Source organism: Astyanax mexicanus, chromosome 2, assembly GCF_023375975.1.
Source record: "Astyanax mexicanus isolate ESR-SI-001 chromosome 2, AstMex3_surface, whole genome shotgun sequence".
Lineage (NCBI taxonomy): Eukaryota > Metazoa > Chordata > Actinopteri > Characiformes > Acestrorhamphidae > Astyanax > Astyanax mexicanus.
In genome coordinates, this window is record NC_064409.1 from 10,903,560 (window position 1) to 10,930,548 (window position 26,989).

The following is a 26,989-nucleotide window of genomic DNA, read 5'->3' on the forward strand; positions in this document are numbered from 1 at the left end:
TCTCAAAGTGTTCACAAAATATTTCTTATGTACAGCTCTGTAAAAAATAAGAGACCACTTCAGTTTCTAATTCAGTTTATCTGATTTTGCTATTTATAGGTATATGTTTGGGTAAAATGAACATTGCTCTTTTATTCTATAAACTAAGGACAACATTTCTCCTAAATTCCAATATTATTTGCAGAAAATGAGAAATGGTTGAAGTAGCAAAAAGATGCAGACGCAGGCTCAAATAATGCAAAGAAAAGAGTTCATATTCAGGTGTAAGAGTTCAGAAATCAATATTTGGTGGAGTAATGCTGTTTTTTAATTACAATTTTCATGCATTTTGTGTCCTCTTACACACTGCTTTTGGATAACTTTATGCCACTCCTGGTGCAAAAATCAGGAATTATTGTTATTATTATTATTATTATTATTATTATTATTATTATTATTATTATTATTATTATTATTATTGTACCTTTATAGAAATTAGTTGTAATGTGTGACTTTTAATCTCGGAATAATAACATTTAAACTCTGTATTATTATTATTATTATTATTATTATTATTATTATTATTATTATTATTATTATTATTATTATTATTATTATTATTATAACAGCAGATTGATAATAATGTTGTGGTCCTGTTCTGGCACATCACGCCACCGTGTGGCGGGCGCTCGGAACTGCAGGTCCCGGCGTCTACAAGTAGCCCTGCGAAGCAGCGCAGACATTTCAGTCTGTCAATCCCAGAGGCGGTGACGATACATTTAAACCGGGATTTCAGCGCGAGGAGGGACACGTTAAACCCGGCTCTTCACTCAGCATCCAGAGGGGTCGTTCGAAATGGCTCGGGGGTCTCCTGCTCTCCAGTCTTGCCTGAAAACTTACTTTTTTCTACTTTTGGGAGCTTTATCAGCCGGAGCTGCCCCCGAGCAGGGGAGCCTGTACATGTGGATTGATGCCAACCAGGCCAGGATACTGATAGGTAAATAGTTCTGTGTGTGATGCTGTGGGGCAGTGTGGAGGTCCTGGATCTTCTGAGGGGGTTTCAAACTCTAAAACTTATTTTTTGATCATGTAAGCAGGTTGATATTGCTGGGCTTTAAGGAGGAAAAAGAGAGAGAGGAGCTCTGAGTTCTGGCATGTTTTCTTTCACAGGTTTCGAGGAGGATATCTTGATTGTGTCAGAAGGACAAATGGCCCCGTTCACACACGACTTTAAAAAAGCCCAGCAGCGCATGCCCGCCATACCTGTCCACATCCACCACGTGAACTTCACCTGGCAGGTCACTGATGATCAGGTATGGAGAATATATTGAGAGGTATTATGGAGGTCAGTCTGTTTAGATCTGTAATAGCAGTGTTATAATATGTTTAGAAAGTGAATGTAAAAAGAATGTATCTTTGGTATGGAGCTGTTATAACACCTGTGCAAACATTATAGTCACAGGGCTCTTACTGAAGTGCAGCTGTGGTGATTGCAGCTCTTTGAGTAAAGCTCAATATGTTTTTTAAAGCATGCTCACATTAAGAAACTACACTGAAAAAAAAGTTTTTATAGGCTTTGCTTACTTTGTTTTAGTATGTTTTAATAGGTTTATAGGATTTCCCTGTAAAAAAAAATCTTGTGATGTTGTGATTTACAAAGAACGAAATATTATACATTGAATACATGAATTAGCCGTCTTCTAACAGCTTTTATTTGACTATTTGATCAAGAATGTATTTATTAATAAAAAAACAGCAACATTTTCTGTAAATGTACACATAATTACAGTTGTATATACAACTCTTGAAAAAAATAAGAGACCGTTTACTTTCTGAATCAGTGTCCCTGATTAAATGTAAATGTTTGAGTAAAAACATTGTTTTTTTTTTATTTTATAAACTATGGACAACATGTCTCCCAAATTATAAATAAAAAAATATTGTCATTTAGAGCATTTATTTGTAGAAAATGAAAAATTGCTCAAAAAACAGAAACGATACAGAGCTTTCAGACCTCAAATAATGCAAAGAAAACAAGTTCATATTCATAAAGTTTTAGAGTTCAGAAATCAATATTTAGTGGAATATCCCTGTTTTTAAAGCACAGTTTTCATACATCTTGGCATATTCTCCTCCACCAGCCTTACACACTGCTTTTGGATAATGTTATGCCACTTTTGGTGCAAAATTTCAAGCAGTTCAGCTTGGTTTGATGGCTTGTGATCATCCATCTTCCTGTAGTATATATAATATATATACAATAAATAATATTGGAAAAATGCATAAAAGAAATTCTGGCAGCAGGGTGCAGGAAAATAATATGTAAAAAAGTAATAATAAAATTTCCATCACCCCTGCTTCCAGAAAGTCACAGCGAGTGATTGTGAAGTACATAGGTTTTAAAATTTCTGTTGTAAATTTTTTTTTTAATTTTTTTGGCAGCAGTGGTGCCAGAAAAAGTATGTAAAAAAAAAGGTAACTCACCGGTCCGTAACTTACAGAAAATGACAGTTTTTATATAGATATTATCTGGCTCCACTGCTGCCAGGAAACTTTTTTTTTTAGATATTATTTTCCTGTAGATTATTTGCAACTTGTAAATCATGTAAATTACATTTAATTTCATGAAATTAATTATACATGTTCTTTAATTGGTCTAATATATTTGAACTGGTCTAAAATAATACAAGGACATTTATACTTTGGATTTAGTTACAAATAAATGATAAAAAAATAATACAATTGTAATAAATAACACAAATAATATATATTTATGTATATGTATGTGTGTGTGTGTTGCCTGTAGTGATTCCTCAGTGTGCGAGCTTATCTTTAGTAATATGGTATGAGGTGCTGAAGGCTGAGCGGTGACCTGTTGAAGGCGGCTCTGAGCTCCCCTGTTTCTGGTGCTATTGTAATGTCCATGTCCTGCGGTATTTTACGTGCTGGTGTGGTGGAGCTGCCTCCTCGGATCAAAGCCTCTGCATGCATGTGCCAAACATCTGGGCCATCAGCCCACTGAAACATGCTCCACTCTTTCTCACTCTCTCTCTCTCACATACACACACTCTCTCTCTCTCTCTCTCTCTCTCTCTCTCTCTCACACACACACACTCACACATATACACACACACAGGCCTCAGGACATGTTTTAAGGCCAAAACTCTATTTGGAAGGGGCACTGTGCATGTTTGATCCTCATTGCTATCCATCACTGGTTTGGTAATAAGCGGTGGCTAAAATGACCTCCCTACTCCTCCTTTACACATGGTCTGTGGGCTCTGAAACTTCATCATTATGTGAGTTTACTGGCTGAATGAGTGTTTAAACAGAGCAGCAGCTCCTTCTTAAATATCTATTAGCTTCTAATACGTCTCATTTCTGCAAATTTGAGCAATTATAATTACACCATATCTGATTACAGTGTAGACCCAGGCACTGTCTGGTTTCTTTGAACTTTAAAAGGAACTTCAAAGCTGAAAAATGATTAATTCAATATGATCACTATGTCATAGCAGATACATTACTATTCCTGTATGATTCCACAATGGGTTATAGAAGTAAGTACATAAACAGACATGGCATGCATTAGGTAATCCCTACTGTTGCTGTTGTTGGGGGTATTGTTGGGGGCTTCACAGTTTGGTCACAAAACTTTCTCCTGGCTAAGTGTATTGGGTTGATTGGCACCTACGTTCAACTGGGAGGGGGGGGATCTTGACTTTTAGAATGCTAGTATCATATATATTTCATTTCTCGACTACTGATTTTTTTTTTTTTGGGGGGGGGGGGTCTACCAGTAGACCAGGGCATTCAACAGGTCCATAGTCTGTACACATTCAAACTGAACAGGTTCAGAGACCTAAGACACTTTTAGTTGTATAAAACATTAAGTTTAAGTAAAATGTACTGAAGGTACTAAATATTGATTGTGGAAACAACTGAAAAGTCATAGATGTGATCCATATACATCAATGCAGTTCATAACTCTGAGTGTGCCTGTGACACATTTAAAATATTAAATGGTTGATGCAACTTAAAGATCTAATTTAAATGTTAAAATGAACAAAAATACTCATGTAACTCAACTTACTTTTGTTTAAAAACTTTGCTCATTGTTAAAGTGCCCTGTTGCATACTCATTTATTTAAATGTAGATGACAAGATATGTATGCAGGTTAAATGAAAAAATAAGTTAAAGCTGTGGTTACGGGTTCAACAGGTTTTGATTGATACACCACAAAATAGGGCTGGGTAATATTGAAAAAATCAAATAAATTAAAATAAAATCTCAACAATCTAATTAAACATATGAGAGATTTTCTATTGCAATTCTTTCAACCGTTCAGCAGCTTTTATATTGAAGAAAGTCCAAAAATAACCTTCTTATATTTTAGGAAATTTATTTATTAAATATTAAAATCACTGCCACATTAAAGTTCTACAGGTTCCTGACTAAATCACAAGCGTATCTACTGAGATCCCTCAGACAGGTTCTATATGTAATGATGCACAATGTCAGTTTGAAAGTTGCATTAAAACAGTAATTTAATCAGCACTACCAATAATGTTAAAATCACTTTTTGGATTTACATTGTGTGCGCCATTCTGTTTACACATACAGCTCTGATTTTACCAAATTTACCAAATTATACCTCTGGAATATAATCAAGAGGAAGATGGGTGATCACAAGCCATCAAACCAAGCTGAACTGCACCAGGAGTAAAGGCACAAAGTTATCCAAAAGCAGTGTGTAAGACTGGTGGAGGAGAACATGTCAAGATGCATGAAAACTGTGATTAAAAAACAGGGTTATTCCACCAAATATTGATTTCTGAAAACTTTATGAATATGAACTTGTTTTCTTTGCATTAATTGAGGTCTGAAAGCTCTGTATCATTTTTGTTATATCAGCCATTTCTCACTTTCTGCAAATAAATGCTCTTAATGACAATATTTGTATTCAGAATTTGGGAGAAATGTTGTCTGTAGTTTATAGAATAAAACAACAATGTTTAATTTAGTCAAATATATACCTATAAATAGCAAAATCAGAGAAACTGATTCAGAAACTGAATCACACATATTTACGTTCAGTTTAAGAGACTGGAGTCAGCATTTACGGAGTCTTCAACATAGAAATTGCAGATGAAACAGAACTGCAGTCTGTTTGTCTGTGTGTTTGGCCTGTGCGCTTCACTTTCTTGTTGTCAGCTTGTCTTCTGGATCTCGCTTTCACTAACGATGTCTCCGTGCACATTGAGATCATAATCCACAAATGGCACGTCGACCCAGCGGAGAAGAGAGAGAGAAGTGGGGCTGGAAAGGGAAAGGGAGAGGAGGTACAGAACAAAGAGAGAGGTACAGAAAGAGGGAGAGTGAGAGAAAGAGAGGGCCCACTCTCTCCTCAGCTCTGTTACTCCACACTTCAAAGCCTGCCGCTGAGGCTTAAGAACAAAAGCCTGGGGCATAAAAGGCTGGCGGCGAGAGTTATCTGTGTTGGTTATTACCATTCAGCGGTAGGATTAGCAAAGCTCTCCACACGGCCTGTGTGTTTTTCCCTTCATCAAACGCCGCCATGCTCCAGAAACCTAGAGAGGAGAAAAGGAAGAGGGAGCAGTAGAGAGAGAAAGAGAGAGAGAGAATGCCGCACGTCCTTTGCTTTCATCTCGTTCTGGGACATTTTTTGTGGTGTGTGTGTTTTGCCCCGCTGTCACGGCCATTCTGACAGGGATGTAATTTTCAAAGGTTGAAGAGCATTATTTAGGCCGGAAAGCCTCATCCTATTTCGGAGTAAATAAACCCATTCACAAACACACACGCACAAACCAAACGCTCCCATTCACTCCCCGCAGATATATGTGTCTCCACCGCTGGGATGATTTACACAGCGTAATTGAATTTACGAATCTCTTTTCAATGGGCCTCTGCTGGCCCCAATCGCCCTCCTTCAGCGGCAGGGCACTGGAGGCCCACGCCTCCACTATAGAGGCTTTGCAAACTTTTGTTATTTAAAAAAGGTGAAAGAGCAAAGACGACGTCTCTGTCCTCCGCAGGCCGAGTATTTCTACGAGTTCCAGTCTCTGCGCTCATTCGACAAGGAGATCATGGACGACCCCATCGTCAACGTCCCGCTGCTGGGATCTGTCCCACACAAAGCTTCAGGTGAATAAGCACTACACTGCAAAAACAGAATAAAACCTACATAAATAACATGTGGTAAAAAGCAGTTGAACTTGGCTTATTTATTAGCTCAAATCGTTTGAATCAAATAATGGTCCATTCCAGTTATTTATTAAAAATTTTAGTTCAATAAGAATTTTTACAGTATAGAAATATCCAGCATGACGCCACAATTTATTAGATAGATTTTTTGGCAATTATTACATCTGTTTTGGTTGTACTGGAAAGTTAGTGCACCCACACACAAGTTCACCATTCTTTAATTTTGTGTGTTATGAAACTAGGACGCAATCCTAGTTTCGGTTTTACGGCATGTCAGTGTAAATTGCAGCCCCATGTAAAGAAATACAGGCAACATTATAGTACCAACATAATTGGTGCTCTCCTCAACGCATTAGCGTTTCATTTTAGTGCATAAATGGTGCTGCATAGTGAGAAACCTAACCTAAAGTACACTATATTTCCTATTCCATAAATTAAATTCAAAAGTCAGCATAACTTGAAAACACATACATTTGTTGTCCGGTAAGGTAAGAAAGTCAAACTAACTCAATAGAAATTAATAGTTGAGATATACACTCATACAGTTCATGTAAGTAAGACCAAAGTTTTGGATTTAGGGTAAATGAATTCAATTGAGTTATACTGAATGCAGAGATCTGAGTTGATTTAAGTAAATATAATGACCTTTAGGGTGTGGTGTATTTGTAGGGTAGTGCCACGTTCATGAGTAACACACCTTTTCCATTGGCTCCTGTGGCTATGTATTTGCATACTGGGTGTATCTATCCCCTTCTTTACTCACCATTAGTATGTGGTCATTTCCCTTATGTTCACATGTATATATATTTATATATATATATATATATATATATAGATAGATAGATAGATAGATAGATATAGATATATATAGATATGTATATATAAATATATATAAATATACATGTAATAAATATGCCATCAACACCAATCCCCAACTCTGGACAGGTTTTAAAATCTGAACCTCGAATCCAGATTATAATCCTGGTTTTGCTATTGCTGGAAGGTAAGGGAACAGTGTTAATGTAAATGATTGGTCACTTAGCATCACACCTACCAAGAATTACGAAGTCCAGGCCTGGACATTGGTTTAAGTCAAGATTTAACTTTAATAGATTAAGTAAAATTCAGTTAATTTACTTAACAAGTGCATTGTTTGTCAGCGTGTAAACTCAAATGATTTAAGGGATTGAAACTTAAATGATTTAAAGCAATAGCTTTCCTCAAATTATTTAAGTTCACTTAACTTACTGTTTGAGAAACAGCACTTTATTACCCACGGTTTTTCCACACTAACACAGTGAATGTGTGTGTATGCTCAGTGATTCAGGTAGGCTTCCCCTGCCGAGGCGACCAGGATGGGGTTGCAGCGTTTGAGGTCACTATCTTAGTGATGGATGGGGGTGGAAACATTATTCTGAGGACCCCACACAATGCCATCTTCTTCAAGACCTGCCAGAGAGGTTAGATCCAGCATCCCTGCTTATTCCCACTTCTATTCACACATCTGTTCTGTATCCACGTCTGCTTATAGACTGTTCAAAGAACACCTCTGTCACTTCTCCACCTGATCTGTAAACATGTTTGTTTCCAGGGATGTAACTTACTATGAATATATTATTTAGTCATATATTCAGTCATAAGTTCTAGTTTTTAATTTACTAGATTTCTCTCTCTCAATTTTACTTGCTCTCATTGGATTAACAACAAACTGATGAACAACTTTGAGCATGGATAACTGTTTGAGTCTTGTGAATAATTGCAGTTATCTGCTTAGAGTTATTCAATAACTGTGATTTAGTTAATTGTGAGTAACTAAACAGTGTCTACAATCATATGATTAATTGTAGGGATTAATTACAGAAAATTGTGCAGTTAATCGAACAAATCCCCCATTAAATCACAAAATCAAGCACAGTTTATTTGTATAACTGATGTTGACACAAAGTAGTTTTGAAGCCGTTGATTCTAGTAATAATGACTTTTAAAATAGTTAATATTACATAAACACTTTAAGACTGGGACTAATGAATGGACTAATATAGATTTAGAAAAAAAAAGTTTCCACAAGCCTTTACTTGTGACAGCAACAAACTACTGGTCTTAAAAAGTTGTCAGAGCGAGTTATAATGACCATAACTCTTCTGTTCAAAGGAACATTTAGTATTTTTGGTTGGGTTGATGCGTTAAACCATAGTGGATGTGTGCACTTTCGTGGAGGACACGAAAGGCATTCTGGGGAAAACCTCAGGGCTTCTGGGGCCTCAGGCAGAAGCCTGTGCTCTGTGTTTGATGACAGACTACTGAAGTTGTGGTCTAAGGGTTCAGGCCTAAGTATAAGCAGTGAATGGATCTTCCTTTGTCACAGTGGGGCTAATTGAGGCCCAGGCTAATGTGTGGTTTTGCATTGATGGAAAGATATGAGGAAGCGCATTGGGGAAGCGTTTTCTTTTTTTTTTTTTGCTGCAGAGTGAGCTTGGGAACATGTTGGGTCTCATATAGAACATGTCTGTATAGAATGGTTCACACTACATGATTTTGGGTCCGATTTAGGTCTGATTTGCTTCACAGGCCCCGAGACATATTTGGCAACCAAGATTGCATGAAGAATCAAGCCGAGCTCGTCTGATGTACGGCAGCACTGACTGAAACAGGGTTCTGACAGGATAGGCTCTACAGAATTGGGCCAGGCGTGGTGTGTATTTGGCAACCAGAGAGTTGGCACAGCAACCAGGGTTTTGGCACATACAGCTCAGGCCGAATTTTACATATTTAAATACGGGGGTGTTGGCACATGCAGTACTTAACCTGGATATTAGCCGAGCTGTATGTGCCAAAACTCTGTTTGCTGAGTTTAATATGGGAATTGGCTTCATGCTGTCTGGTGTGTATTTGGCAACCAGAGAGTTGGCACAAGTGGCAAGGGCCAATTTCCATATTATACTTAGAAACCGGGGTTTTGGCACATACAGCTTGGGCCAATTTTTTTTACATTATACATAGAAAACAGGGGTGTTGGCACATGCAGTACTCAACCTGGATATTAGCCAAGCTGTATGTGCCAAAACTGTTTAATATGGGAATTGGCTTCATGCTGCCTGGTGTGTATTTGGCAACCAGAGAGTTGGCACAAGTGGCGAGGGCAAATTTTCATATTATACTCAGCAACCGGGGTTTTGGCACATACAGCTTGGGCCAATTTTTTTACACAATACATAGAAAACGGGGGTGTTGGCACATGCAGTACTCAACCTGGATATTAGCCAAGCTGTATGTGCCAAAACCCTGGTTGCTGAGTTTAATATGGGAATTGGCTTCATGCTGTCTTGTGTGTATTTGGCAACCAGAGAGTTGGCACAAGTGGCAAGGGCCAATTTCCATATTATACTTAGAAACCGATGTTTTAGCACATACAGCTTGGGCCAATTTTTTTTACATAATACATAGAAAACGGGGGTGTTGGCACATGCAATACTCAACCGAATATTAGCCGAGCATTTGGGCCAGAATCAGAACCAATGCATTGCAGATTCAAGCCATGTATTCGGCCTGGAAATGACTCGAGGGACTGCTACAGCCAATAAGAGCATAAAACACAGGGTGAGGAAAAAGTCTTTTACTTTTACTTTTGTTTTACTTCTAAGTGAGTTTGTATCACTTACACATGTTTTACTTACATCCATTCTGGAATAAAAACATTTTTAGAGAGCAGACAGACTTGGTGCGAGTTCCTCCTGGTGAGAGACCATGTCATTCATGTAGTGTGAAAACCACGTCCATTAAACTATACCCAGTAAAGGTGTGTAGCGTGGAGAGTACAATGATCTGACAATTCTGAAAGGCATGTAGTGTGAACCTTGCATTAGGAACAGATGAGAGATGAGAGAAAAAGAGAAGAATATGGGATATGATACGGGTTCTGTTGCATTTCACACACAAAGGCCATGGCTAGCCCATGATGTCATGTGAAATCTACCAGCTGCAGCCATGAGAATGAGAGAGAAAGCGCAGTGCCCCCTAACACACACACACACACACACACACACACACACCTAGTGTTGCATTCCTTACACACCCCCTTCCTCACAGACACCACAGATCAAATGGTCCATCTGGCTGAAGTCTCTCGGTAGGGAGGAAGCAGCACGTTCCTCACTGACAGCTGAAGGTGCTCTAATGATCAAAACACAGGAGAACACACTGCAGTCGTTGTGAGCTGAACTCTCAGTCCTCTGGTGCAAAGCTGACCGCTTCAGATTCACTGCTTAAGCAAAAGATGATGTTACAGGTGTTTTTAGGTACTTTTCTTGTGTCAGACTACACTTCACTATGGATAGGAAATTGCTATACACTGCAATATTTTACCGAGTGAGGTAAACATTAAAGGGGAAGTTTGTAGACTTTTAAAAGTGGATGCATAAGTCGTGTTTCAAAGCCTAGTCTGCATTTCTTGACCTCAACATCATTGAAAACTGTTCCAAAGTAAAGAAGCCTTCATATATAGCCAAGAAATGCAGCCAATGAAAGCTGACTAAATTACCAACTGATGTATCTTTGCTCTCCCACAGTTTGACTGTGAAAATTAACAAAATAAACATTTCTTAATGTAAAAAATGTTAAATAGAAACATTATTGAAATGAAAATGTAAATTGATCAGATCTCACATAGGAAAACATTGGTGAAAATTAGAATTACAGTCATAACTGTGTAAATAGGTTTTAAGAAGACATTTCTCATAAAGCCCATTGTCTCTTTAACCTCTTTAGGTCTCAACATGATGCAAACATTACTATACTGTATGTATATATATATGGTATATTGTATGGTATGTGTACTGGCATCCACATGCAAATGATATTTTTTTCATGGCCAGATGGGGCCTTTTCCCTCTTTAAAGGATAAATTACAGAGCTCAAAGATCTGGCGATGATTCCGCATGCTGAAGTTGCATTTTTTTAAATCAGCTTTTCTGTTTTTGCAGACATATGCAAATATGTACTTATTTAGCTGGAGTTCTTTGCATACCTAAATATAATTGTTTTAGTGAAAAATATATGTAGAATTGGTTAGCGTGGAATTTTTTTAAACCTACTCTTTGCACCTGTAGTGTCTTGGCGTACTTTATGACTACATGATTTATTGCTCAGTTTTTTTTTTTGATAGCTAATGACCTTTATTTTGTTGTTCAATAATGGCAAGCCTATTATTTATTTCAGTGCAAAGAAATGATAAACATGTAAAGCATAATTTCTTATTATAAAAAAAACTGCTGTGCTGCTGTGATGTAACTCCTTTTCGGGTTTACCCTACTCAAATCAAAATACAACACCTAATTTTTTTATGTATCACGTATCAAGTTGAAGGAGCATCAAACAGATTCTGATTAATAAATGCTTTTGTTATCATGGGTGATAACTCTAAGAGTTAAGTCTGCGGCCTGTTGGAATGTGTCTTGGCTGTGACTGGAGACTGAGTCAGTGTTGTGTGGAAAAGAACTCTTAGAGGTCTCAGACAGGATTTGTTTCTGAAGAAGACAAATACTCCCGGCTCGTTCCATGTCCGCTGCGTTTCTGTAGCGGGAGGCTAAGAGCTGGTGCCAGGTTCCCCTTAGGGCAGCTGGTCAACTGTTGCGAATATTCCAGACACCGCTATTGCTTGTAGACAGAGAGGAAATTGTTTTTAAAACACGTCTGGAAGCTACACTTGTTTCCATGGAATAAGCCTTTAATGTGACCGGACCACATGGCCTTCAGAGAGGAGAGTACCAATATGAATAAAACCTTTGCTAGACCACTGGCGTCTAAATTGAAAGGGCTATATGGGATGCGACGTGTTTGACAGACTTGATGACATTGTGGCTTCACCTCAAAGCCTTCACAATTTTTGCAAATGCTGTCGTTCGGCTCTTTTGAAGGCGAGTCTGTGATTGAAGTCGGTTCCTTTCTGCCACAGTGTATAGGAATGCGGCGGGCCTTGAAGTGGTTGTAGGAAGGAAGTTGGGAGTGAAGTGGCGGGAGAACAGGAGAAGAACTCTCATCATGTCTTTTGTCTTCTTATTTGCTCTCTCTCTCTCTTTAAAGCTAAGTGTCCTGGTGGCTGCAGGAATGGAGGATACTGCAATGAAAGACAAGTCTGCGAGTGTCAGGATGGCTTCTATGGAACACACTGCGAAAAAGGTAACCCTTCCTGCTGTACAGATTCCTGTTGGGGAAAAAAACAACACCTTTTAAAATCACTTTTCAATAAAAAGCCTGAACAAGAGTCTGATCATGGCAGTATAACACCAATACTTATATAATGCTTGGCCAAAAAAATAGTTCAATATCCTAGAATGCATTTTGCACTGGTATCAGCACAGGTAAGCTCACACCCAGCTCCCACATAAGTTATATGTTTTCACAATAGTTGTGCGACAAAATTGTAAAGCAAGAATTGTAGAGACTGTAATTAGAGTAGCACCATCTTGTTTCTTAACCCTTGTGTGGTGTTCGGGTCTATGGGACCCGTTTTCATTTTTCATCAAATGACACTAAAAAAATATTTTTTCTAACTCAAACTCATAAACAGATTTTTGATAAACACACACTGTACACCCCCCCCCCCCCATTGCTTCATTTGTAAATTTGAAACTTAACAAATTTTCTACTCTACTATATCTTGAGTTATAATCATTTTCTTTGACATTTTATTAAAAAACTAATAAAAAAAGAGTAGCACTTTTTGAAAGAAATGTAACATAAGAAAGGTAAAGGGAAAATATTAACCATGTAAGCTGTTTATATTGCTTGCAATTTAGGTGAAGCAAGCATGTGTAAAGCATTTTAATGTAAAATTGCTTAATTTTGCTGAATTAAGTACAAGTAACAAAGTAAACGAGTAACAAAAATATGAACACCACACAAGAATTAATTAGCCCACCAACCCTGTCTGTCAGCTCTTCAGCTGCAGGTGTTTAATTTATAATTTCACCTACCGTATTTTACAAACTATAAGGTGCACCATCAATAAACATCTATTTTCTATTTATCTATTTTTCTCTTCTGAAAACTGTTTATTTGGGTGAGTAAAGCACTTCCGTTTATTTACAGCAGGCTTAGATTTCAAATATTTTTATAAGCGCAGTTAGCAGCAGCGCTAACCTCGGTTAGCAGCGTTTAGCGCTAGTAAATGCCGCCCGACAGAGCGACACTGAGGAACCCTGAGTGTTGCAGTAAGCCAAGGGGCTATCAGCTAGCGGTTCGTCCCATGTAGCTTGTTTTAACATGGTAAACACGCAGACTACAGTCTGATTTACTCGCCTATGAACAGCAAAGCAGAGCTAGCACTGCGGTTAACGGCTAATGCTAATGCTGCTCCAGCCTCAGTGCTGGAGAAAAACTTCACTGAAGCTCCTTTATAGTGCTGTAGCGAAGTGGCTTTACTGCTCCTTACAACCTGGCAGGTAGAATTCATACATAAAGCGCACCGGATTATAAGGCACACTAATGATTTTATGGGAAAATTAAAGTATTATAAGTGTGCCTTAATACGATAATTTCTTCAATTAAAACAGAACTTTTGATCAGGCGTGCTCAGGCACGAGTATCACACTGACTTAAAGTGCAGTCTTAGCATCCATCCAGACTCCTAAACTGAGCACTTTTTCATTTAAGCCACTTTTATATTTAATACTTTTTATATATATCTTGATTCCAAATAAAGGTTTTCATACAAACCACACAGCTTGGTAGGATGTTAATGTGTTAGATACATGCAGTAAGATGCTCTTGAAGCTTTTCCTGTCATTTCTTCAGGCTTTTCCTTTAATATGTATAGGTGTATAGATTTATACACCTATATATAATCACCCTACACCTATATATAATATAATCAACCTACACCTATATATAATCACCCTATTTTTTGTTGTATATCATGTGGAATTGCATCCTAAAAACCTGTTACAGCTGGCCAATATCCAAGCATGGAAATCAGCCTAGATTTTCAATGTAGGTTTCTTTACAAAATCAAAGAGTTTTTCTCGACGTTATGACCATGGGGGCACGTCCAACGGACATAAAGCTTTAAAGCAATATAAGTCAGAAACCAGCTGAAGTACAAGATTTATGGAAACCCTATTCTGCAGGAAGGTGGAAGGTTAAGTCTTCTTTATTAACAAATAATTCTAGTTGATCATTACAGTGATTATGCCTTACCAATGCACACAGCACATTCCAAAACATCTTGTGCAAATTACAGAGCCCACTAAAGCCTGCTGCACATTAGCAGGGTATATGGGAAGGCACATATATGAAGTCAGACATGAGGCAGTTCTGAACAGAATCAGAGTTTGGGTGGCAGAGCCATGTGGTTTTCATCAGTTTGCAGCTTTGAAGAAAGAGAATTATGGATTTTTGACAATGTTTTCAGCTGCGTCTTCTGCTACCTCTAAAACATTAGAAGCTCACCTTAACTGAATATATATGGCTGGCATCCTAGACAGGGATTATGCAGAGAAGTCTCAGGTAGAGGATGAATCCCTTTGTTATAACGTAATGGCTTGGGAACACCCGCATATGTTGTGAGGTGTTATCTTGTGAATGAGGCTGAACATTAGCCAGTGTGCTCATGGCAAGGCATGGGTTTGAGAGAGGCTGTACTGGCATTTAACATTTCTTGATCAATGTTCTTACAGAGTGTGGTAATGAACATGACCGGCAGAATCTGGCTAGAATTGTCCATGTAAATAGACAAGTACCAGAAAAAATTTACAATCAAACATGTAAAGATCTTTTAAAATAACTTTTAACCATCATTGTCAACCATCCCTTGTAAAAGAAAAGTAAGTTAAGTATATTTTCTAAAAGTATACTTAACATGGAAAAGTACATACTTTTTAAAATGAAAATACTTAAATACTTAAGGTACTTTTTTGGGACACCTTATGGCAACTTAAGTACTTTTCAATTGTAATAAAGATATATTTAAACACAATATAAAAGCATTAGGTTTTGCTCTTGAGTGCTTTTTTTGTACAACTTAAGTACAAAACCTTTTTTTTATTCTACTGAATAAAAAATATACTAAAGTGCACTTTCAGCAGATGATAAAAAGTATATTTAATGTGCATTTTATTTTTAGTATATTAAATTGAAAATGCACTTTAAGTATCTTTAACTAATTTGAACATACTTTTAATGCTCTTAAGTATACTGTCTTTTTACAAGGGATGATTATTATATTGTCACAGAAACAACTGCAATAAATGATCGAATATTAAATGAACATTGTTAATTTCAGATCCATTTGATAAAATAATGCAGAAATACGGACAAAAAAACACTATTTAAATAAAGTCAGTAATGATAATGTTGACATTAATGGGATCTGTAATGTATAAATAATTGAGGTCATGTCCATTTATTGTACAATAATAGCTCTTCAATGGATCATATTTAATTATACTTTTTTCTTTAAATATTCAATTCAATAATTTTGGCCAGTATTAGACTGCTATCAATATTGAGCTATAGATCAGCACACCTGCCAGTCCTAAAATACATAACATTTTGAATGAAATTTTTAAATTCTGATCGAAATATCAAGTCCAAGACTAGGCTTGGGGAAAAAAAAAACATTAAAACCTATAATTTGTGTTGGATTTACCGTAGTTTGCTTTGACTGTGTTTGCTCTACCTTAGCCTTACCACTCAGCTCATCAGTTCAGTCAGTATACACAGTTTAGTGTTTTAGGCCTTTTGCTAAATAAAAATAGACACACATATACACAATAATCAATCTGCACAATCTGTTTTCCTCTCTCAGCGCTGTGTTCACCAAGATGCCAGAACGGTGGTCTGTGTATGAGTCCAGGGGTCTGTATTTGTCCTCCTGGCTACTTTGGAGCCGGCTGTGAGAAAGGTATGGTAGATTTTTACCCTACACACTGTTTTATTACTGTAACATAAAGTAAAATAGTCTTCAGTGACTCTAACTGCACTTGTTCTATTTGTCTGCAGCTAACTGCAGCACTACATGTTTGAATGGGGGAACCTGTTTCCATCCTGGTAAATGTATTTGTCCTGCTGCATTTGAGGGCAGCCGCTGTGAAATAAGTGAGTACAAACAGAGTTCTTATAGATCTAAATACAATTTTACACATAATGTGAGTTGTTTTTAGGGTGTATTACAATTTTTCAATGAATGGGCCAATAGAAATGCTCCAAAATGACCTGGATACAAAATTTTGACAAAATTTCTCCCAAATTCCAAATAAAAATATTGTAATTTAGAGCATTTGTTTGCACAAAATGAGAAATGGCTGAAATAAAAAAGGTGCAGAGCTATTAGATCTTAAGTAATGCAAAGAATACAAGTTTATATTCATGAAGTTTTCATGCATCTTGGCATGTTCACCTCCACCAGTCTTACACACTGCTTTTGGATAACTTTATGCCAAATCCTGGTGCAAAATTTCAAGCAGTTCAGTTTGGTTTGATGGCTTGTGTTTATCCATCTTCCTCTTTATTATATTCCAGAGGTTTTCAATTTGGTAAAATCAAAGAAACTCTTTTAAACATTTTAAGTGGTCTATCATTTTTTTCCAGAGCTCCATATATATTGCCATTATTTATATATATATTTTATTCAGGGACGCTTTATAAAATTTAACCTCTTAATCAACACAGAGCTGCCATTAGTTCCAGACTAGCATTTTAGGCTGTAAAATACACCAAGTTCTCTACATTCTAAGTAACAAATTAAATAATCTCACTTCTATAACCTAAGAAAAACATATTAAAGAGTAAAATCTACAAATATATGAATCAGTCATATCAGTACAGCATTAAGCAGTTTTTTTTTTATTTCTTTAATTTCTAGTGACTGATTTTTAAAGAAATGGCTGAAGCCCTTGTCTTTGACACTTAACCATGAGGGTCACATTACCATGAGGGTCTTCAGAGCAATTCCCTAAATAAACTTCCTATCTGAAGTGTGTTCTCACACTGATGGCAAATGGGCCAGCACCTCCATGGGCAAACGTGACGTAAAACAGTTTAACGACGACCACGAGCAGTAACTTCCAGCTCATGATCTCAGGGCATTACACCATTAGTAGTGCTATTAGGCCGTTACACCTGGACGCTTCACGGGTAATTGTAACACAGCTAATAATTTATATTGACTTTAAAGGGATCGTATAATGGAAAACCAAATTCTCCTTACTTTTTCTTAGAAAATGAAAGAGTTAGAAGTACAGTAGTATGTAAACACTGTCAATCACTTCCAAGTCCTTGTAATCCAGGAATTCTCAACTGGTCTCAGTCTGGGACCCACATTTTCTCATGGTCATTAAGTCATGACCCACTTTTTTTTAGAATACAAACAAAACAAATTTAATATTGAAAAAAATAGTTTTTAAAAACCCATGCAAAAATACATATGCATGCAAAGTGAATTTAAGAGCATTTTTTTAAAGACAGCTACATGTATAAAAGTTATAAATATCAAATAAAATATCAAAACTCCACACAATTATATATTTTACTCCTCTGCATTCATAATACATTAGTAAGAAAATATATTGTTTCCTAATATAAAAGACAAGTACAAAATCAGATGAACATGGATTTTTTTATTTTTTTATTTTACTTTTGGGTCCCAACCCACCAGTTGAGAATCGCTGTTTTAGTCAATATACAGAAACTGAGCTCAACTGTGATGTCATAAAAAACTAAATATGTTCATTCAGTATATTACTTATTCAGTATATTATCATGCAAAAATATGTCTATATCCAAAAATAGACAACTTTTCAGGAGAAGGAACAAAACTGTACATTTCAAAGGCAGTCAATTTAAAGAACCACCAAAAAAAGTGGAAAGCCATAATATGCACCTATTAGTCTGCAGCAGATTAGCTCTATCAGTTCATGGTGACATTGATGGAATGTTTTTCAGTCTAGACTTCATTATTTGACCAGGCGCCAACCTTAGTCACCATTTGTATTGGGCACAGACAGAACGTGACCTTCGCCTTTAACCCATCTGTGCAGTGAACACACACAAAATAACACACTAGTAAAATACACACAATCACAGTGATATAGTGAGCATGCATGCCCAGACTGGGGGGGAGGAGAGGGGGGTTAAAGACAGCTTGTCAAATCAGAGTACTAAATAATCCACAATGCCATTGATTGATAACCTTGTGCGCCACCACTACCCCAACGTAGCAATGCACAAATTAATTGGACAGCCAGTTAGAGCACTCGTTAATTTACACATATCTGTCTCAAAGACAAAGCAACAACAATGTAATGTAGGATATGGTTATTTTGGCAAAAAAAGACAGGAAGCGTTAATGTGTAATGTTAAACTATATGTCTAGTAGTTCTCTTTATTGAATATATGTGTTTAGTCTGGTTCCTGTCTGTACACTCCGCCTCACCCCGTACATTTCATCCTGTCTCACTGTCGAGTCTCAACACCCCTCCTCAAAGGCAGAATAAATAATTTCCCTTCATAGGCATCTTTGCGTAACTCCCACTACCTGATATGTAAGAGGGAAGACTATTAAGACATTAAAGCCGTATATCTTTGGACACACATACACTTCAGCTTAGTCCTGCAGTCTTTAAGAGTGACTGAATTATTTCCAAGAGTTCCTCGACGTCTGGAAAAGGCTGTTCTGAAGCAACGCAGCAGCATGGAGCTCACAGTTCCCTCTGTTCCTCTCTCTATCTCGCTCTCTCTAGGATCAGATATCATGCTCTCTGCACAAGCCTGCTTTGATAAATGTGAAGATGTGTTTTTATAAAGATATCGCCTATTGTCTGTCCACGGAGATGGATTTCATGCATGGAGGCACAAAGGGCCTATTGAAATTCAGCAGGTTTCCATCATCGCTAGAGATCCGCAAGCATCCATCCACACCCATGCGCCTGCTTTTTTTTTCTCGAAAGCATTAAATTTCCCCTCACCTCGTTTCCATTACATTTCACTTTTATATCGCTTTGTTGGCTCTTAATTACCTGAGGGCTTTAAAAACTAAATAGGTGCAATTATTTTCTTTTCAAGTTGCATGATGCACAGTTTCCACTGCGTACTGGATTAGAATGGAATTTGTTAACCCTTTACTATTCACAGATCTGGCCACAGATCTAGATTTCTGTTGTTTGCTTGTTGCTTGCTTGTACATATTAATATATTTTTAAAATTCGAATAAATTGTCATGCATTAATTCAGCATCCTTAATTAATTTTTACTTTATTTTATAGACTGAGATCAGCCAGATTTTGGGCTATAAATCTGTCAAAGGTCATATTTATGTCCTTTAGGTATCCAAGAGTGGTACTTTTCTGGCTTTGTTCATAGAACAATTTCTGTCACCTTTATGTGCTATTAGAAATTAGTATCACTGATATCACTGAACACAAAAATCGGACAAAAAGTATGTATTGATTTTTATTTTTATAAAGGTGCATACGCATGGGGAATTTAAGCTTGTATACTTGTGTCCTCTAAAACAAGGGTCGCCAATCTTATCGGTAAAGGAAAGGTGTGGGCGCAGGTTTTCATTACATTCAAAGGCACACCCTGTATAACAAAAACTACTTGTTTAAAGGCTGAGAGCAGCTGATTAAACAATGGAATCAGGTGTGCTGCTGGTGGTTTAGAATCAAAACCTGCAGCCATTTCGGTCCCTCTATAAAATGCAGTATACATAGCATGCAAAAGGCATCAGATCCATAGTGTCTAACTGGCTGAATACAGCTAAATACGCCTTTCTGACTCTTTAGTTTGAGAGCTGTGAACTACTACTCCCAGAGTTTGGTCCAACCAAAAGAACTGGTCTCGGTCTGGATTTACTGAACAATGATCATAATCAGGTTCATCTGCAGTGTGAAAGCATTTGGACCATTTGCAGGAAGTTGAGTCAGTCTTTAAGCAAACCAGAGGGAAAATCAACTGGTGTTGTGTCGAATTCCGATTCCCTTTTGGCATGCAGATGAGTCACGCAGCAAGTAAGAACACAAACGCTTAAACTGGGAATTAATTTATTTACAGTAACAGTAAATTAACACTTTTTTATAAACGAAAGTAAAAGGAATCTGATGATAATCTTTTACACTCATTCTGCTGGGGGGTTCACATGTTCCCGAAGGGGAGTCAGATTCTGACTTCTGACTGAATTTGTCACAACACCTGGCAAAGCAACTTGCCAAACTTCTAACTAACATCCTACAAACCAATTAATATGCAGTATAAAGAGACTCCGCCCATATAGTTGATGGCAACAGGATGTAATAAAGTTCTTTAGTTTGTTTGCTAAACTGCAAAATGAAATCCAACAAAACTAACAAGACTAAATATATACAGTGTAACAAAGACCTAGTGACCTAGTGCAGACTGGTCCGGACTTTCAGGTGTGAAAACACCCTAAAAAGAATCAAATGTATAAAATCAGAATCACTAATTTGGATTACTACATCCCTGTTAAAAACCTATTACAAATTGATTTTACAGGGGCACCGAGTGGTCCAGTGGTCTAAAGCGAATGGCGCTCTTTCCCCACATCACTCCTAGGGTGATGTCGATCAGCACAAGGCATCTGTGAGCTGATGTATCAGAACCGAGTAGCTCTGCTTTCCTCCAAGCGCATTGTGATGCTACTCAGCAATGCTGCATCAGCAGCAGTTCGAAAAGAGGCGGTGCCTAATTTCATGTATCGGAGGAGGCATGTGCTAGTCTTTACCCTCCTTGTTTTGTGGCATCACCAGTGATGGAGGAAATACAGCTGAGTAGCAGCTGAATGGGTGGGACAATTGGCCTATAGCTAAATTAAGAGAAAATGGGAAAATATAAAAAATACATATATAGAATTTGGAGATTTAAAGGATATTTAATCTAAAATATGAATCCCATTCCTAATAGGAAACTATTAATACATTCATCAGCATTCATCTGTTTTCTGGGGACACAGGGCAAGTTACACTGTCGTAAAGCTAGTAAAGGAACACTCAGAGATTTGCCTCTTTTGTGTGTGTGTTTTTTTTGTATATTCCATGTCCTCATACAGACCAGACCAGCATAGACTGAACACTCTATTTCAACCAGTTTACCAAGTTGCGGTGGTGATGTGATACAGGGTGTGTGTGTGTGTGTGTGACTCTGTTGTTTGTTCTGTAGGTAAATGCCGCCAGCCATGCAGAAATGGAGGCAAATGCATGGGGAGAAACAAATGCAAGTGCAGCAAGGGTTATCATGGAGATCTGTGCTCTAAAGGTGAGACTGTAACCTGCTGTTCTTCTCCTGCATTTCAATTCTGTAGCCATCTGTTATCTATAGCCATCTCTAAAAAAATTATATTTAGAGAGTTTAAAAAGTCGTCTTTCTGTTCAGATTGCTTTCAGACGAATATGGTGGACCTGTTGGTCATAATGTCAGGAAAGCAATAGAGGAACACACCACAAAATACTATGAAATTCTGAAATTCATGTTAACATTCCAAAGATTTTAGTTTTTAATAAAATAGTTACGCTGTTGATTTGTCATTTAATAAGATAAGCTGTTAATTAGTCTTTTAAAACTCAATTACTTCAATACCAGCGCCTTCTGTTATGTTATTATAAATAACAACTTGTACAAAATAGATTTAATATTAATATTGTTTAAATAGATACATGCTAGTTTTAAAAGCATTATTACATAATTCAATGAGTCTGTGTAGTTATCTTATTTATTTAGTGAAGTTATCTACCTTGAGATAAAAAAACATTCTGCATATTCATTGTATTATAACTCTTTATATATATTTTTTTATTTACAGCTTTATAGTTGAGATAGAATAGTGTATTTTAACAAGGCTTGTTCTTATTATTGAGCCCACAAGATAAAATAGTAGTTTGTTACCTTACATATTTTTTTTGTGACCTTAAAAGACTAAAGAGTGTTATCTAATCAATCAATAATATGTTATTTTAGAACATACATATGTTGTCTTATGACCTTATTTTTTTTATTGTGGCAATATAATATTTTATTGTTTTGTCACCGTAATATATTATCACATGTCTGTGATATATTATCTTGTGCCCACGTCTTATAAAAAATAACTCTTATAGGGCAGATTATATATTTTATACATTGCATACCATAATGAAGCATAATTGAATATTTCATTTGCTTAGATTACTTTCCTAATAAACACTGATGTGCATCGACACACACACACCCACACACACACGTGCGCGACACACAGTTTGCTGTTGAATGGACGGCTGGTGGTCAGTGCAATTGCAATAGATATTAAAACTTCCTGTCCAGGATCCCATCTAAATCTGAAGGCTAAACATTGTGTCACTATATATATGTGTGTGTGTGCGTGTGCGTGTGTGTGTATGTGTGTGTGCAGCTGTCTGCGAGCCCAGCTGTGGAGCACACGGGACCTGCATAGAGCCCAACAGGTGCCACTGCAGGGACGGCTGGCACGGACGTCACTGCAATAAGAGTGAGTGAGGAACCCGATCACACCACAAAGCGGCCGGTCCAACACACACATACACACACACACACACACACACACACACACACACACACACACACACTCCTCTGCAATCCCCAACAGCCGCTTTCCCAAGCCCCGGCTACTAATTGCAACCTGTAAACAGATGAGCACATGTAATCCACTGTAACCCTAGAGCCAGCCCGGGCCCTTCCGGAGGTTTGGGAGAAAAATAAGAGCAGGATGTTGGGCGGAGCCGCCTCCTCCCTGCAGCCAGGGTTTCATTCACTTCTTTAGCACGAAGGGAATGCTTCATGTTACAGCCTTCATGTAATTGGTAACTGCCAATTACCTTGATTCCGTTCACTTTTGTGGATGTGCTGCTAACTCACTTTGGAGAGTCCTCTCTCTTTAAAGCAACATTATGTAGCATTTTAAGCTAAAATAATATTATTGTGATGCCCCACTCACTTTTAACGGGGAGAATGGCGTAAAAGTCATTGCCATTTTGGGCACGGAATGCAGCTACCTCCACTATGTAACTTTGCCTCTGTTAAACTGTGTAAAGCTACCTAACCCACATCACACAAATCATCTCTGTGTAAAGCTCTGTAATATTACTGTAATGAAATGAAGTACACACACTCAAAATGTACGTGTGTCACGAGGACGGGGTTAAAAGTGTGATTTTTCTTAAAGGCAGTAAACTACACTCTTCACCCATAGCGGGAGCCCATGAGTAAAACTACCTGCTACTTTTCACATAATGCTGCTTTAAATAATTTATGAAAATAAGCACAAGATTTTATTTTATTTTTTTGTGACCAATTATTTATTGAAGGCATACAGGTTAACCTTTTATGTACAATTTTTAATTTATTTTTTCTTTTAAAAACCCTCACCCACCTAAAACCTTCCCCTAGGCAACACAAATATTCTCCATACAATGGACATTTAGTTAAAAGCTAAAAATGTTATTTTTTGTTTAATTTTAAAGTTCTGTTCTATTTCTGTTACTTTATTAAACAGAAAGATTGTGTTACAGTATTTTTCAAAGTAAAAAAAAAATATATATATATATATATATATATATATATATATATATATATATATATATATATATATATATATGTGTGTGTTTTCACAGAATTGAAAGTTAACAATTGTGAAAAGAAGCATAAATATTTTCTGTCTGTATTTTGTGTTTGTAAAAAAAATTAAATGTAACATATTAAATGTGCCATTACTGTATTAACTGCAGAGCATTTGTACTTATTTTCACATGTAAAACATGTAAAGTGCCAACTGTTTTGCATGTGACTGTATGTAAATGACCTCTGGTTTGACTGGTTGAATTGTTTTTTCATTTAAAAGTCAGTCTGGGCTGAATTGCCCAGTGGTAGGCCACAGACCAAGCCCCAAAATAGGCAGAAGAAGCTGCAGCTTGGGCAACAATTAACCAAGTAGCCATGTAGTTGAAATATTGAGGAAGGGTGGAGGTGGAGAGGTTGTTTGAAATAGCAGTAGATACATTGTTTTAGAATTCTGGGTAATTTCCTCCCAAAACACCAATTTTTAAGATTCCTTTCGAAGTAGATTAGGTTCAGGTCTAGCTTTAGATATAAAGTTAGCTACTTCCCCAACTATCATAAATTAGCATGCCTTTGTGGGGCGTCAATGGGTAACCAATGTTCCATGTTGTCCCCGTGCGACCAGGAGGGGTTAAACATGGACCTTATCTGGGTCGTACACTACAAATGGGAAACCCACATGGGTCGCAGCAACAACACATATACAAAACCCATTCAGAACTCTTGCCCACCTGAAACCCACCTATCCAACATTTCACCCATGTGGGCATGTTGGCTGGGATGTTAGCTGTAAAAGTCATTTCAAGCTATTCAACTTAAGTACAGCATATCATTACTAGTACAAGATATTTTGTTCGCAAGATAACAAGATGCGCTGCCACTGTGAGTGGGAGGTCGCAGGTTTGAACCCCTGCTCAGGCAGCTTTGGCATTAGCTGCCGGCGCTCAGAGGTAGCACAATTGGCCCTGCTCCCTCCGGGTGAGAAGATGGCGCTCTCTCCCCATCAATCTTAAAGGTGGCACCGGGCAGCACGAGGCGTCTGTGAGCGGATGTATCGGAACCTAGCCGCTGTGCTTTTCTCCGAGCACACTAGCTGCTCAGGCAATGAGCAGCAGCTCAAAAAAATGAGTGACTGACTTTTTTTTTTACTGACACGTGTTGGAGGAGGCGTTTGCTCGTCCGCATCCTTCTAGCCAAAATGGGGAGAAAATGGGGAAAAAGGAGAAATGAAATGATATATTAAAAAAAAAGATAGCACGTCTAGTTTACTTGCTAGATTGTTGACTAATGTTGTGTTTCATTTGAACTTGAATGTTGGTCTTCCCATGGGTCATCTTCTGTCCTAGATGAAGCTTTGCTTTTCGCAAGTTATCGTGTCCCTGGGTTGGAAGGCTGTTGCTACAGATAGTCTCTGAAGGAATATGTTCATAATTATCACAATTTTACAGTCATTAGGAACTCAAAATGAGCTGTTTTGAACAAAATATCATCACAATATTAATTAACAGCTCTTCTTTCCAAATTGCCAAACACACTTCATGTACTAATGTACTAAAATGCATTGATGGTGACAGCTGAGGAATCTGTAATTGTTAAGCACTGGACCTGTTAGCCAACTTCTGTTCCTCTGTTCCTCTATTCTCCCAGGGTACCGTGGTGGATTCCCTTTCATCCACCGCCCCACCATCTCCAGACCCAAGACCCAAGCCCCATCAGCAAAAGAAACCAAGGAGGCCTCTGATAATAACCAGCCCTCTGAGACCAACTACGTCGTTTAAGCTTCACACTCGCCCTCCTGGCACTCTCTGCCCCCTCCCGACCCAGCCTCCCAGGGGGCCGCTTCTCGTCCTCCCCCTTCAGATCCTCATCATCCGCCCTGGGATCCTCCCTCCATCCCTCCGTGGACTTTTATTTTCATAGTCCATTCTCCGTATCCCCTTTCACAGTGTAAACTCCTTTGATAGAGTATCGGCCGGTTCGCAGCTCTGTCAGGTCCTTTCCCCTGCCCTGCAGATGCTGCGAGGGAGAGAAGGGGGTGGGGGGGGGTGAGGCAGTCACAGGCTGTTTTGTAATCCAGATTTGGCTGGAATTCAGCCTGTGATGTTTGTGAGCAGTCCTGAAGCTCAGCTGTAAATGTGGACATGAATCACAGGGAGTGCATTACAGTCCAGAGGCTCTTTTGTGTGGGCTTGTCCTGACTGAGGAGGGTAATTACTGTCTTCAGCTCATGTTCATGGGTTGGCTCGCCTGTCCGGTTGGTTTCATCAACACTCACTTTCTCCTTCACACAGAGACAATGACTCAGTGGCTGAAGGTCTCTGAATAAGTACAGTTGAGACTCTAGAACATTTATTCTGTAGTGTACACACCATGGGAAGTGGATACACACACACACACACACATACACATATATATATATATATATATATATATATATTTAGTTATTATGATAAAGTAGGGTAGTTATTGCGTACTTTATTTACTCAAAGTTTTGATACTTAGTTGAGTTGTTGAAGGTATAACAATTCAGTTATACTTAATGAATAAGCTTCTTATTGCATCATAGACATAAGCAATTAATGGACTGTTATTTTCATCTGGGTGATTATACCACTCGAATAAAACCATCTCAATCATGTGAGGTTGTTTTGTCTTTTCTTTAAGAATTATTATTATCAGACAGCTTTAGTCTTAAAACAAGTGTTAAGACATTAAGAGCTTGCCTGGTTTGTTTAATATGAACAGTTTAAATAATATGGCTAATTTTCTGATAATGCTTTTGTCAGAATCTCTTGTCTGCACGGGCATTTCCAGCCAGATGCTGCCAGTCACAATCCACAATACATTACCATCCACTGTGCTGCCAACTGTGGGTGGTAATGCCCTTTATATCGTATTCCTACTGCACATGTAACGCTGTGGATCGAGGAATGTTAAATGCCCACACAAAAATGTGAACAATTAATGTCTAATCCATTTGGCACTCACTATCAGACTTCACTCAACCTCAAACCCATAATTCATGATGCCTTGCCATGAGCACAGTGGCCAGTGTTCAACCATACTCACAATATAACATCTCACAACTCCTCAACATTCTATAATGAATGGACTAATATATATGCTCAAAAATGACTTGAAATCAAATCTTTTTACATTGATTTTTTTGTATGAAATTTCTTATATATTAAACATTTTATATGAATAATT

The 26,989-nt window shown here is 37.7% G+C and overlaps 1 protein-coding gene across 1 annotated transcript; it reads left to right on the plus strand.

The window, feature by feature from the left end:
- Positions 1-712: 712 nt before the first annotated feature.
- Positions 713-26,417, plus strand: wif1 (wnt inhibitory factor 1). Its single transcript, XM_007259741.4, has 10 exons — positions 713-976; positions 1,150-1,292; positions 6,037-6,145; positions 7,525-7,665; positions 12,284-12,379; positions 16,008-16,103; positions 16,202-16,297; positions 21,374-21,469; positions 22,599-22,694; positions 25,427-26,417. The coding sequence occupies exons 1-10, from the start codon at positions 835-837 to the stop codon at positions 25,555-25,557; spliced, it is 1,146 nt and encodes a 381-aa protein (XP_007259803.2). The 5' UTR covers positions 713-834; the 3' UTR covers positions 25,558-26,417.
- Positions 26,418-26,989: the final 572 nt, after the last annotated feature.

What these genes read in the sequence shown, in the direction of transcription:
- wif1 (XM_007259741.4), top strand. Translation starts at nt 835, where the DNA reads ATGGCTCGGGGGTCTCCTGCTCTCCAGTCTTGCCTGAAAACTTACTTT. An exon ending in CCAGGCCAGGATACTGATAG is followed by an intron (nt 977 to 1,149) that starts GTAAATAGTTCT and finishes TTTCTTTCACAG; the next exon opens with GTTTCGAGGAGGATATCTTG. An exon ending in TGGAGCCGGCTGTGAGAAAG is followed by an intron (nt 16,104 to 16,201) that starts GTATGGTAGATT and finishes ATTTGTCTGCAG; the next exon opens with CTAACTGCAGCACTACATGT.